General features: G+C 35.5%; 1 protein-coding gene and 1 pseudogene across 1 annotated transcript; one reads left to right on the top strand and one right to left on the bottom strand.

Annotated features, from left to right (window-relative positions):
- Positions 1-459: 459 nt before the first annotated feature.
- LOC140832245 (pentatricopeptide repeat-containing protein At1g80270, mitochondrial-like) lies at positions 460-4,532 on the top strand. The gene is made up of 3 exons (XM_073196148.1): positions 460-629; positions 1,731-2,370; positions 3,112-4,532. Exons 1-3 carry the CDS (start codon positions 595-597, stop codon positions 4,357-4,359), a joined length of 1,923 nt encoding a protein of 640 aa, XP_073052249.1. The 5' UTR covers positions 460-594; the 3' UTR covers positions 4,360-4,532.
- A 2,736-nt stretch (positions 4,533-7,268) lies between these two features.
- LOC140832244 (microtubule-associated protein 70-1-like) lies at positions 7,269-14,356 on the bottom strand (annotated as a pseudogene).
- Positions 14,357-14,594: the final 238 nt, after the last annotated feature.

The following is a 14,594-nucleotide window of genomic DNA, read 5'->3' as shown; positions in this document are numbered from 1 at the left end:
AATTTATTAAGATAAATATTCATTATAGGAAAATATGTGAATTTCTTTTGCATAGACATATAAAAATAGAATAATTAAAAGACAAAAACTTATGTGAGACGATCACACGGATCGTATTTTGTGAGACGAATTTCTTAATTAATCATCAATGAAAAATTATAACTTTTTATGCTAAGAGTATTACTTTTTATCGTAAATATTGTTAGGTTGACTAGTCTCACAGATAAAGATTCGTGAGATCGTCTCACAAATTACCTACTCTAATTAAAATCCCCTTTAAATAATTTCATATGTTGATTTATTTTAAATGTAAACTTGGGAAAAACAATAAATTGAACTGTGTTATATGTAAAGCTGAAAAAATAAGGAGAGGTCATATTGCAGTTCTACAAACGTCAGGGGTCAATATGATATTATTTTAAATTAAGAGAGTCATTTGAAAATTTCACTCCCTTTGAATCCAAATTTCGAGGTCTGTTTGCCAAGGGTTTAGGGTTTAGAAATTTCTCTCCGTACCCAATCCCAGTACCATTACCATTTCCATTTCAGTTATTGTTCTACTTCAGAGCCAAGTTCAGAACATCGGAATATAGTATGTGGGCACTTCGTAGAGCCTCCATTCATCTCAAGTAATTCATTTTACTTTATATTGCTTTGATCAGTGTTTTTGTGTGAGTGAAGATTTATGTTTTTTTTTGCTCCATTTTTCTGCATTTCTTATCCACGGGAGTTAATTTTTTGATATATTTGTGATGCATTTCAGTTATGATGATTGGGTTTTCTTATTTGTTAATTGCGCGTTGGTGTTGTAGTGGGCTATTAAAGGTAGCAAAGAAAAGTTATGTGAACTATTGTTTTGAGCTTGACTGTCTTGGTTGACTTCAAAGTTTGTGGTGCCATTTTACTGTTTGTGCTATATGCTGCACATGTTAGATTTTACTCATGCATCTGCTGTACAAATACTTTTGTTATGCTTACAGAATCGGGTGGATGATGTAGTATTTTTGTATCTGGAAGGTTAGTTATGGTGAAATTTTTGTTTCCATTTGATGATTATGTTAGACAGGTAAAAAAAGCTAACTTGGAGTGTTCCTGTGTGATCTAGTCAGGTTGTATTGTCAGTTAGTTGAGTTGTATTTTTTGCCAGTAGGAAAAAGCAATAGCAGAAAGAAAATTTCAAATGCACGTTTTAGTATCACCTATTTAGTGATGGTTCTGTCCTGGAGGTCATCTACCCCCTTCCCCTAATTGAAACCGTTCTTGATATATATAATTTTGGATATATATACTTACTGTATGTGAAAATTTGTTGGTGAAATTCCTACGAGGATATTTTTTGAAATGTAAGATTTGTTACTGTGGAAACCTAGTATGAAAGGAGTAACTACTGTTTCCTGAATGTTCTCTCTATCATAAATGATAGCTAAGGGAAGGATTAAGTTAGAAAAACCGAGGGCAGTATACACTTTGGCACCATGGATATGGTGCTGCTGTTTGGAATCTGTTTCTTCTTATGAACACATAATTAATGATGTTACATTCGCTTTACCAACGTGGTACTTTTCTGGGCATGACTTTTCGAACCTGGCTGAATTCCATTTGGTGTGACATAATTGCTCTTATATAATGTAACTATCTTTTTTTGTTCCTGGTGTCGTTTAGAATTGCTTGTGTTCTTTTTAATCCTCTTGTTTTAGTGTTGTTTACGATACACAGTGTTTGTGATTCAGGAATCGTGTATTCAGCCTACGGGGAACACAAATTTTCTTCACAAAATCAGAAATTGCAAGTTGTTCTCTGGGCCGTTATAATCCTGTATTTGCTGAGTCTGAAGTATTAATTGATGGTCTGCTGTCTTCTACTAAATTCTATAGCACATCATCCAGTTCAAAGTTATACATGGCTGTACACACCTTATCTTCTACTAAATTCTGTAGCACATCATCCAGTTCAAAGTTATACACGGCTGTACACACATTTTCTTCACAGGCCGGTACTGAGAGTGGAGAAAACGGTGATGACTTGGAGGATGGTTTTTCTGAACTTGAAGGTCCTACTGATGCTACTCAAGAAGCTTTATCTGGTGATGAAAACATTGATGATCAGTTGATATCTGAAGAGGATTCTGCTGCTACTTATACGAATAATGCGTTTTTGGAAATAGGTACTGAGGTTGATGGTGGAGAGAAAAAATATTCAAAAACAAGAGCTACATCGCCTATGACTGAGGCTATTCTAGCTGCCCCTCCTTTAACTATTCACAAGGTTCTGGATAAATGGGTTGAGGAAGGAAGAGAAGTGACAAGAAAAGAAGTGACATCGACCTTTCTTCATCTTCGAAAAAGGAAATTGTTCTTAAAGGCCTTGAAGGTTTTATTTTAATTCTTCTGTTGCCTCATTTTCCTTTGTGTAACCATCATCTCGGTCTTGTTAATTTTTGTACGCTTTGATGCAAAGGCCTATATTGCGTGATGATGAGTAAGGTAGCCTTTTCTGTGTTATTACTTGCTGTACTCGATCTATTGATTTGAGTTAGACCTCATGAAAGATTATAGGCCTGCTTCTTTGTTATCCATTCCCCTATAGCCAATGCATGCTCAGAAAAAGCCCATTCATGATAAATATAACCAAACTAAGCTAGTGAACTTATATTGTCACATGTTATTACGAGATTGTAGTTAAGTTTTTTGGTTTGCTGCATAAAGCTGGAATGGCTGGAAGCAGTTAAAGGAAATCTGGCCTTAGTTGAGTCTTAACATTCAATATGTTTATAGGATTAAGGGTTATTTTACTCCTATATAAGATCCACAAACTTACACAGTAAAGGAAGTTCATGTCAAAAGTATATTATACCTTTCTCGCTTTTGTACTTGCTGTCACATTGTATTAACTGTTTTTGAAGACTTAGTTGTCTATATGAATCTAAAGCTACTCTTCTTTCTTCTTTGTTCCTAATTTGTTTGCAAAATAACGTTTTGCATTCTATAAGTGATGTTATACTTTTACCTTCTTGAAATGCGTGCTTTTTTCTTGGATATTGTGTTGGTACTTTGATTCTATTCTTTTTTTTCCTATTCTACTGGTACTGACGTCTAAACTCGTTTTGTACAGCTTTCAGAATGGTTGAAGTCAACAAAGCATCTCGATTTTCTGGAGAGAGATTATGCTTCTCATGTTGATTTCATTGCCAAAGCAAGTAGTATTTTTCAAGCAGATGACTACATTAATAAGATACCTGAATCCTTCAGAGGGGAACACGTCTACCGTACATTATTGGCTAACTGTGTCGCAACAACACATGTGAAGAAGTCCGAGGAAGTCTTCAATAGAATGAAGGATTTGAAATTCCCCTTGACAACCTTTACTTGCAACCAGCTGCTTATTCTGTACAAGAGAACCAATAAGAAAAAAATTGCCGATGTTCTGTTGTTGATGGAGAAAGAAAATATTAAGCCATCCCTTTTCACATACCAACTTCTGATTGATATCAAGGGGTTATGTAAAGATATATCGGGTATGGAACATGTTCTCGAGACAATGAAGGCCGAAGGCCTGGAAGTTGATACTCGAATTCAAGCATCTCTTGCGCGGCACTATGCTGCTAACGGGCTGAAAAACAAAGCTGAGGCTGTGTTAAAAGAGATGGAAGGAGAAAACATTCAAAAAAACCGTTGGGTGTGTAAAACACTTCTCCCTATTTATGCTTCTCTCAGAAGGGCTGATGAAGTTGATCGGCTATGGGAAGTTTGTAAGTCTAACCCTGGATTGGAAGAGTGCATGGCCGCTATTGTAGCTTGGGGAGAGCTCGATAGGATTGCAGATGCCGAGGAAACTTTCGAAAAAATGTTGAAAATGTTGAAGAAACCAGCTTCGAAACATTTTTCCGTTCTACTCAAGGTTTACACAGATCGTAAAATGATAGAGAAAGGAAAGGAACTGGTGCGGCGAATGGCTGAAACTTGTCCCACTATTTGGCCATCGACTTTGGATTCACTTGTAAAACTCTATATTGATGCAGGAGAAGTGGAAAAAGCGGAGAAAATTCTTGATGCCGCTCATGTAAGGAACAAAGGGAGACCAATGTTCACTTCTTTCTTAGCTGTAATGGATCAATATGCGAACAGGGGAGATATACACAACGCTGAGAAGATATTCCAAAAGATGAGACAAGCTGGCTATTTCTCAAGACTCCAACAGTATCAGTCCCTTGTTCGGGCATACACAAATGCCAAGTCCCCAGCTTATGGCTTCACTGAGAGGATGAAGGCTGACGACATTTACCCAGATAAGGCGATGTCTAATCTGCTTACTCAAGTCGATCCATTTCGAAAGACAGAGGTGGATGAGTTGCTGGGATGAGGATCATGTAGGTTTTTTAAGGTTATTCGCAGGTCTCGTCTGGCAGAGATAGCTTCTTGAAATGTGAATTTTCATATGTACACGTTCATGGCCTTATTTAATCGTGCCTTTTGAATTCAGTTTTATCACTACCTATATTTTAGAGCATGAACGGAATCATAAATTTTGATCGGGGATCGGTCTAGTATAATTCTTTTTATAATCTCTCTTTCCTGTCTTTTTCGGAGGTTTAGATGAAGAAGGTTTAATTTTTAAAGCTTGCCAAACGGGACCGGTCTGTATAAATTAAATTTGGAAATCCTCCTCACCCGTCTTACTAACAAACCAAATTTCCATGATTTTCCCAAAAAAAAAAACAGATAAATAAATCCAAAAATTAGACGAATCGTGTTACATACGAATTCGAGTTCGGTTTTATTCAGACTATTGTTCGAAAATAAGTATTCGAAAGATTAGAAATTTATTTATTTAATATATAATTATATTAATAAAATATCAAGTTTTGCGAACAATCGAACAAAATAATTTGGGTTTGAGTATGGTTCGAAAAAAGATCGAACATGTTCGAGATTAGATCGAATTTGATAAATTCAAATATAAATCAAATATTTTTCGAGACAGCTCGAAAAACTCGCCAACCGACCCTAATATAGACACGATGACTGTCTTCATACATGGTAGTACGGCCCATTTTGATAAAACTTTGGTGGTATTTCTCTTTGATTTATATAAACTTAATACCATCAATTCTCAATTTTGCTACGCTCCATAAGTTGGAGGTTATGATTTTTTTAAAAAAACTATGAATTTATTTATCACTTCGAAGTTTATGTGGAAGCTCGAATCGGCTATCCAGCTGTTTTTCACAGATTGGAGATACCTTCTTGAAAAACCTTAAAGAGCACAACAGATTCTATCTCATTTGAGTAGCCACTGTCGATTTCTCATTGTAAATATTGAAATTTGAACAGGATATTCTGCAGAACTTGCATCTCTTTATGAATTGGTCTACTGAGATTACGGTCTCCTTGAGCTCAAAAAGGTTCTTGGAAAAAAAATGGCTTGATGTGCTGCCAAATTTCCATTAGAACAACGTAAGCCACTTTCGGGGCAAACTAGGGATAGGTCTCACGAGGAGTCCAATGATCACTTCAATGGGAAAAAAATTAAATCTTGCGCTCAACCCTGTCCAAAATCCACCACCGCAAAGGGTAGATCGTTGTGGGTGATGTCTAATTTAAAATTTTTTACATATACAACAAAATACCAGCAACAAAACACTAGAAACTCCGATAAACGAGACAAAGCTGAGATTTCTAGAATAGAACGACCAGAAAGGACTTGGGAATGATCAAGCAGAGACAGAGAACTAACAAGCGATCAAGAACTGAAGTCTTCCATAAAGTAGAATGGAGAATCTGGAATGATGGGTACGAATAAAGGTTCCTAGTGTTAATTGTCGCACATTGGTTGGATAAATAACCTTTGAGTGATATATATGGAATTGGACAATCTTCCCCTCTTGCGCTAGCTTTTGGGGTTGAGTTAGGTCCAAGTTCCAATCTTAACATGGTATCAGCGTGGACTGCCTATAATTAGGCCACCCGTTCTGCTCATAATTGGGTCATTTGTAAACTACACGCTCCAGATGTTTATTCCTGGACGTGAGGGGGTGTGTTAATTGTCCCACATCGGTTGGATAAATAACTTTTGAGTGGTATATATGGGATTGGACAATCCTCCCCCTTTGAGCTAGCTTTTGGGATTGAGTTAGGTCCAAGTTCCAATCTTAACACCTAATTTGCTAACAGAATCCAGATTACTTTCATGGCATATTCCCAGTTGTATACACAGAAGGTTTCAGTTTCGGTGGTGTTTCAAAATCGGAACCAAAACTACGCACTCACGATTAAACCGCTGTTCCTATATATATAAGATATCACACCGGAACCATGTAGAACTCTAGTGTAAATTGATATTAAATTTTCAAATCGTCTACCACACGAACACATTCAATTATGTAATTAAGTTATTTGATCTATATAAATTAAATTTAATCTCATATTTTTATTTTTTTTAATAAAAACTAAATATTAATAATCGTATATATAAACATGCAATTATCTTATATTGTATTTAGATATAATGATTTGATAAAAAGTTAGAAAAATAAATTTCAAACGACGTTTATTTTACTTCTTTGATGTATATGGACTACATCACAATATCTATTAAATATATATAACTTGGTTATTAAAATATTTGAAATCCACTTGACTTTGATATATTAAAAAAATTGAAATAAATCCATCAATCAACACACAAACTTATGTAAAATTCATATTTTCCGAGAATGCTAAAATCAAAATTTTATAAATCAAACTGTTCTTAATATTCTTTTCCTGATGCTTCTTTCTCTTGCACATTGTTACTATCCTTAGAAAATGAAATTATGGATTTAGTGCAATTTTAGCTGGCTGTTTCTGTGTTCAATTCGAAAAAATAATTGTCACTCTCGCGGTTGTGTTTGAATTGATGGATTTGAATTTGTAAAAAGACTTCAAATTAAATTAAAGCAATTGAAATATATAGATTTGAAATTATTAGATTGAGAAATAAATTTGAAATTGAAGAAAAAAAATATGATTAGCTAACATAAAAATTTTTAAATTATTCATTCTTATTATGAACCAAAAAATACAATGTACTTTTGAAGTGTGAATTTAAATCAAATTCACTCGAATCATTCAATTTAAACACAAACTCATTGGATTTGGATTTAGTGCATCTTTTTTCCTTGATTTTTGATCAAAATAGATAACCATTTAGCTTAGCCATGTAAAAATCTGTCTTGTAATGAGCTAGAAAGTAAATATTTTCTTTAAAACAAACACATAAAATTCTCTATAAAAAATGATTAGATCACTTATGAAAGAGGTCTATATCCACTGTACGAATCGACCTGATCTATATTTAGAGTAAAAAATAATATTTTATTCAAAAAGTCCCCATCTTTAGTAGCATTTACGAAAAAAAAAAAAAAATGGAACACATCCTTCGAACCAAACCTGCATTGATTTTATACTGATCCAGAACCCTTAGCATCTAACACAGCTTCGCGTTCATGGCGCCGACACTCCCTCTGGAAAATTCAGCATCAAAAAGTGAGTGCTTAGGAACAAGAAAAGATGGCTATACAGTAAATCTAGCCAATATTAGCAAGGTGGAATGCGTTTTCTACCACGCAGAACTATAGAAGGAATACCAACATTGCATATACAATCAGAACAACAGATGTCGCCCTAGCCTCTTTGAATATAGCCACACTTAATGCACATCATAAAGTACGAAAAATCCTGCTACGATCAAATTCACGAGCTGCATCCTTTTCCTTATCCAATCGTGGAAAAGACAACATTAAAGTAACTGGTGTACAGCATATGTCACTGGCTCATTATCAGTTGGTGTACACCGTATGTAGCTAACTAAATCCAGTTCACAAAATCCGGTAGTGAGGCAAGGACTGGATCATAAGCAAAAAGAAAATCTCAAATCCAACAGACTAGCCAACGAAAGAGCTCCTAAAACGAATTAGCCACCCCACTTTCGTTGGAAAGTCAATTTGAGACACGTGACATTGCCCACTTCTGGGAAGCCAACTTTTATGGCAGCTCATTTTAGACGCTAATAATCCAACCCCTAACGTAAACTCGGGCAACATTATCGACATTGACTCAGTGGTAGTACAATCCTTTTCGTCCCCATACACTGCATCAGTCTCCATGAGAATATGAAATATTAAACTAAAATCAAGAAGAGGAATCCCAACACAAAGTATGAGCCTTCTCCAGGCTCTCAAGCTTATCAGCACTTCACAATATCCATGGAATCATTGTGCGGCGTATGATAACGATGCAAATAGTAAAGGGACTGAATTGCCTAAACAATCACATTAAATAGGGCCGCCAGAACTTCTATTAAGGATGATTTTACGCTTTGAACTTGAAGAGAAGACAATAATTACTCAACAATTTACCACCCCTTCAACATTTGAACCACAATAGTAAGACACAGGAAATATAAAACTGAGAAGCATACCCTTCTTTCCCAGTATGGAAGGAAGCAAACGGAATCATATACCGGGGATATTGTTGAGATTAAAACAGCATTAAGCCCAGTAAAGAGTAAAAGTGCAGTCATAGGTCGAGTTCTATGAGGCATTTTGTTTAACGACTTGGTCTAACTCTGCAATCAAAAGATGGCCAAAATTAAGCCACGTATTAACAAGAACTAAGATCAAGAAACAACAAAAGAACGTCTAATCAAAGCTACAAAAAATTCAAAATCCGGCCTAAGCAGAAACATTTGCGATTTCCAAAATTCTACCCTTGAAAATTGTGACACTAATACTATACAAAACCCTCCAGTAACGCTTCAACAGAACATTTTGGGAAGACGTACTGTACTTCAACTCATTTCAATTCTAGTAAAAAAACAGAAGAAAAGCCAAATTCTTTTACAACTTTAATAAATTCCCATTTCACATGCAAACAAATATTAGGTCAAATGAATGCTCCAAATCATAATCAGAGGTAAAGTGAGACTATTTTCTGTATGATTTCATATTCTAAATGAAAGTACAAAGTATTGTACAAGGAGAGGGGAGAAGAATCTAGAATAACACCCTACTTAACCTTCAAGAAAAGCGAGGCAGATCCGCATATAAGTTCGCAAATCGATATGAAATCCTACCCATGAAGATTAGGCTAAGAAATTGAAGTCGGAAATTTACCACATTTTTACAGGGCTTACTGAAAGAAAAGAAAGTGGTGTCTTTGAAGGTGAGGGCGGTTTTAGCAAGATAGCGTGTTTATGGAGTTTTCAGTAACCACGATTTTAGATACTATTTGTTTTTAAAGAAATCCATATTACGGTCTGTCTTGTTAACCACGTGGACCAAGCATAAGTTTTAAAATTCAATTCGAATTATATAATATATAACAAAAAATTATTTTGAATTAATGTTTCGAATAATTAATTGGTGCACGTATTTATGTGAGTTAATCATTGAGAAAGAGTTGTTTCAGACATTATTACCAAATTCTAAAAATAAATACACTATTATGAATTTTTTATTTTTTATATATAATATTATCTTTTGAAGTAAAGTTGGCAAACTTTTGTAATGAATTCAATTTTGGTAATTTTTACTTAAAAAAAAGGATTACATTCCCAAGTTGTCAGGCCGCATATTTTTATAAAATTCAATTATTGTAATAAAGTTGAACCACGTAGTCATTTAAATCCACTTTTTACTTCATTATCATATTCCAAACAAATACATTAATGAACATAAAGTAATAATGATTTTCGTAAAATTAACATAAATACTCGAGATATTCATATTACATTTATAGTGGAGAAACATTTACAATTTCACTACCGTAACAAGTAGAAGCGGTATTTCAGAATCAATCTTGAACAAAGAGAATCCATGACCTTTCGGTAACTAAACATCTATCCTAGTATCGCTACCGACCATTCCTGCTAAAATCAAGAACAATTTATCAACTACTAACACTGCTCTATCTTCAACCAAGAAATATTTCAAATTTTCAGTCATAAGAAGACTTAAAGATGACGAAAATGAATTTAATGTCCACCTACTTAGATAGAACCGTATTACTCTTCCTTCGATCTTGATCATTCCCATTTCGCATGACCGAAAATTCTTTTTCCATGGCTGCTACTTCTCTACGCATTTTCTTGGCCTCGACTTCCATCGATTTGTTTAACGTCTCAACCTTTTTCGCTAACATCTGAGATATTTCCATGCCAACAATCCAAAACTCAATCAACATGGATGAAGGGAACAAAAGGGAGAGGATTAACACTACGTACAAACAACAAGAAGAAGAAGAAATGCATCGTCAAACCTCTATTGCACCATTTTTATCTTTCAGGCTTTGATCTTTCTCATGGCTTGCCTTCCGCAGCGTTATGACCTCTTTCTGCAACATATCATACAACGTTCCAGAAACATAATCTTCATCTTTTGTATTTGGGTTCTTCATCAAAGCCCCAACATCAGCATTTTCAAGGAGACTCGTAATCACTCCGTTGTTTTGGTTCTCGTCTGTCCCATTTATGTCTGAATGCATATTGCCACTGATTAATAATATGCAATCACCACAGGAAGAAATAGACAAATTCTTCGCTTGCTTTAACAGCGAACTCGCATCACCAATCTTCGATGATCTGTAATAGTTATCATTTCTTGATAAAGATCCAATAGAGGCTGATCTGGACAGGTTCTGATCTGGTCTTCCAATAGAGATCCCTCGTGCTCTTGAATTGCTCATACTTCGTCTGACGGATGAAGCATGGACTGCACATTTTGAATATGATTTAAGCCTTTCCTCTAATATTTTGAAACGTAACTGGTATTTATCCTACGCATATGACAATAAGAGAATCAAGATTAGCATACATCTGAAACAACATAGCCAGTAAACTGAAAGAGTAATTTATTTCGTTACCTTCAACTGTGCTTCTGACTTTGCAGCACGCTCTGATATTGCGAGCTTACCTTTCAACCGCTGCATTTCTCCCTGGACAGAAACCCGAAAATAAAAGATATTGGATAGTGAATAAATAAAACATGATTAGAAATTCCCCAACAAATACCACATTAGCTAGCAGTTATCATGAAACAACTGCTCCAGCATATTATCAAAGGTATATTCACAAACAAACAACATACCTGGTAAAATTTTCTTTCTTCCAGCCATTGCTTTACAGGCATTACTTTGTCATTGGCATCTTTCCAATCATTTGCAACCACAACAGCAACACGCTCTGCTGAAACCTTGGCACGTGCTAGTTCACGATCTAGCACTCTCTTTTCTTCCTGCCCAACATTAGCAATCAGAAACACCTCGAGAAATTCACATAATACCGAACAGCATACGGTATAAAAATAGATTTTTTGTGCGAAAAAACTAAAAACCATAGTTTCGAGTTATTTACAGTTATCTCTTCGACCTTTCTCCTGTAATCACGCACTGCATTTGCAGCAGCACCGCCAGCCAAAACAGCTTCCTCAAGCTCACAAACAGATTGTGTTAGCTTTTCAACCTCTGCAACCTTTTGCCTATGCATTCTGTCCAATATTTTATTCTCCTCCTAATTTCAAATCAAATTCCATCAGATATCTAGAGTAGCAGCTCATTAACAGACATCAGTTTACTCGCATGAAACACGCACCAAAATTTCTAAATTAGCCAAACCTTACACATTCCAATCTGTTTTATCAACTCCAGGTTTTTGTTCTGCAAATCATCGGCCAAAGATGCTTTTGCTAGAGCCATCTGAACCGAATGTTCTGCTTCCAGGAGAGCATTCTCTTTAGATTTAGCGAGCCTGTCAAGTACTCTATTTTCGTCCTGTAGTTTCGCTACCTGAGACAAAAAAGATACATGCGTGTCAACCGAAAACGTTAGATAGATATGTTGAATCCTGAACAGTAAATATATAGTGAGAAGAAAACATTTCACGGGATTTACGACGTTTGGCCAAAAAGGACCAAGTCCTTGACATGGATAAAATGCCAAGAGGGCTCTAAATATCCACTAATCTCAAAATACAGTCATTTTGAGAAGAAAATCATCGGCCCTTTAATTTATACACATAATATATATATCTACAGATTAGTATGGTAAATATCTTTCTCATTACTAAAGTACAATAAAACCATAATCTTAATAAAATCAAATTTGATTTCATAACGTAGTCTTTGTTTTAAAAATCAATTTGCTGAAGTTTATGTGTACCTCCGACCGTGTCAACTTCAACTCGGCCTCCAAAGGTGTGATGATTGCCTCAATGGGAGGCATCTCATCGTCTTTTTGTGCGGCATGCAGTCTTCGAAGTGTGGCTTCTGCAGCAAATTGTGCAGTGAGAGCTGATTTTTTCTCTTCAGTTAATTTTCTTGATTTCTAGGTTCTGAAATTCACAAGTAACAATGTAATGTCACGTGTTTTTCTTCCGGGTTTATACATCAAAAGCTTCCATGAGCCATTCTCCAGTCCATGTGTACCGTAGATGATAGAAACTAGGATATTAAGAGATGAAAAACAAAATAGTGGAAGTTCAAACAACCAGATATGTACCTTCGTTTCGAGCAGAGCTTCTCTGGCTTTTGACTTATCATCTACTTCTCGAAGCTTGTCAGTAAGCTAAATCAGCATAAAAATGTCTTAAGTATCCTAACAAATAGTGGTAAATGCAGAGCATGCGGTGAAGATATTTTTCAGTTGACATCCTGCAGTTATTCATCATTGCATGAATTTGAAAGGAGACAATCCGAGGATATGTACCTCCACAACTGCCTTCTCTTTAAGACGTTCGGAGTGCTTTAAAGCCTTGATTTCCACATTTGCCTCTCCTAGCTCTCTCTCTTTCTCTGCAATTTATGCAACATTTTTTTGGTAAGAATTCTAAAATCTCAATACTACTTCTTGTCTTAGCGGCAGAAGGTAAAGAAAAATCAAGAAAAGGTTGGGTTCTACCTTCACTGGTTTCTTAATTTCTTTCTTTCTTTGGGTTTTTTTTTTCGAAAAATGAAAATATAAACATGTAAAAAAATGGAGGGATGAAAAGATTTCCGTTTTTATGAACTTTCAAAAGGTTTTAAACGGCCATGAATTTATCATGATGTTTACCACAAATTAACAAGCAAGGAATGACCTGCATTTGATCTTAGTCCAGGTTGCATCTAAAAGCTTGATTATATTTCCGAATGCACAACATTCATATATATTAATCCATGCTTAAAATTCTATTTCCTAGATCATTTAGAAAGCAACCAATTATTTACAATTGTCTTGAACTAGAAAATTCAAATGCCAAATGTAGTTGTGATTCAAGGGTTTAAATAGCTATACATCACTAAGATAAGATAAGATTTTTCATATAGAATGGTGCGTTATTTGGTCCAAGACCAGAAATTTTCACATACACACTCTGTATCCACAAATTTCCCAAAATTTAATTGCACCTCAAAACTTAGTTTTTGTTATAATTAAAACCAAAACAATGCAAATGAACTGTCTGGATCGAGCGATCTACATCATTCATTGATAGAAAACCGAACCTGAGAAAACATATATAATTGCATGGATTCGCGTAAGTTTCTTGCAGAGGCTTCTTAATCAGACCACTTTTCTGTTAAATAAAAAAATCATTGGCATTTGGCAACACACGAATTCTGGTGGATGAAAATGCAATTCTTTTACATAACCTAAAGTTGTGGACTTGTGGTCCCTCATAATGATTAGAAAATGGATTGGCTTCTTGTTCCAACCGTATATTGCAAAACAAAAGGAAATGCATGCATTAACTCCCCAAAACAAAAAATTAATCAACAAACAAAAATCCAGATTTGTGGAAAAATCATGTTTTGAGAAGGAAAAAAAAAACCAAAAACCCATGCACGGAATGACGACAAACCTCGAACTTCGTTTCCGAGACGAGCGAGCTCGATTCTCACAGGATCAGAGCCATGCAACAGGTTGAAGATTCCATCCACCTCCGCCCCAGCTCTATACATAGCCGCCGACTTTGTTTTCTTACCCGTAAACGAGCCCAGTGATGTCATCCTTCGTGGCTCGATCCCACTGCCATTAGAACAATTCTGATAACTTCCCATTTGCTACAAACACCATGAAACCGAAAAACAAGGAACAAATATATAAAAACTAACAGAAACTCTCTAGTTTCCTGAAGAATGCTATCGAAGGTGTGTGTGCGTACATTGAATATGTGTCAACATACAAGAACCATTCGTATCGTAAATATATGATCAGTCATCAGCATATGCATGTACAGAGAGAGAAGCGAGAGAAATGAAGGTGCAAGCGGTAATGGAGTATACATAGGGAATGCCAAGGGGGTTTAGGATGGGGGTTTAGTCAGAGGCAGGAAACACAGAATCAACCCACTTTTGTATTACAAGATAGAAAGCGTGTTTGAAAAAGTAGTAGTAGACGGAGAAAGATAAAAGCGACATTAGCACATGCCAAGTGGGGGAAACGAGAAAGCGCGAGAGTGCACATGCAAATGCCTTTAGAACGTCATTTCTACTTCCCAATGGGTCCTTTGATTTACATATCCATCTACTTATCCTCAACTCCTTTAATTTGATCTTTTTTTCCCTGCCTTTTAAAACTCCCATT

This window comes from Primulina eburnea, chromosome 5, assembly GCF_022965805.1.
Source record: "Primulina eburnea isolate SZY01 chromosome 5, ASM2296580v1, whole genome shotgun sequence".
Lineage (NCBI taxonomy): Eukaryota > Viridiplantae > Streptophyta > Magnoliopsida > Lamiales > Gesneriaceae > Primulina > Primulina eburnea.
The sequence above is the reverse complement of the archived record's forward strand: the minus strand, read 5'-3'. Positions and strand labels throughout refer to the sequence as shown.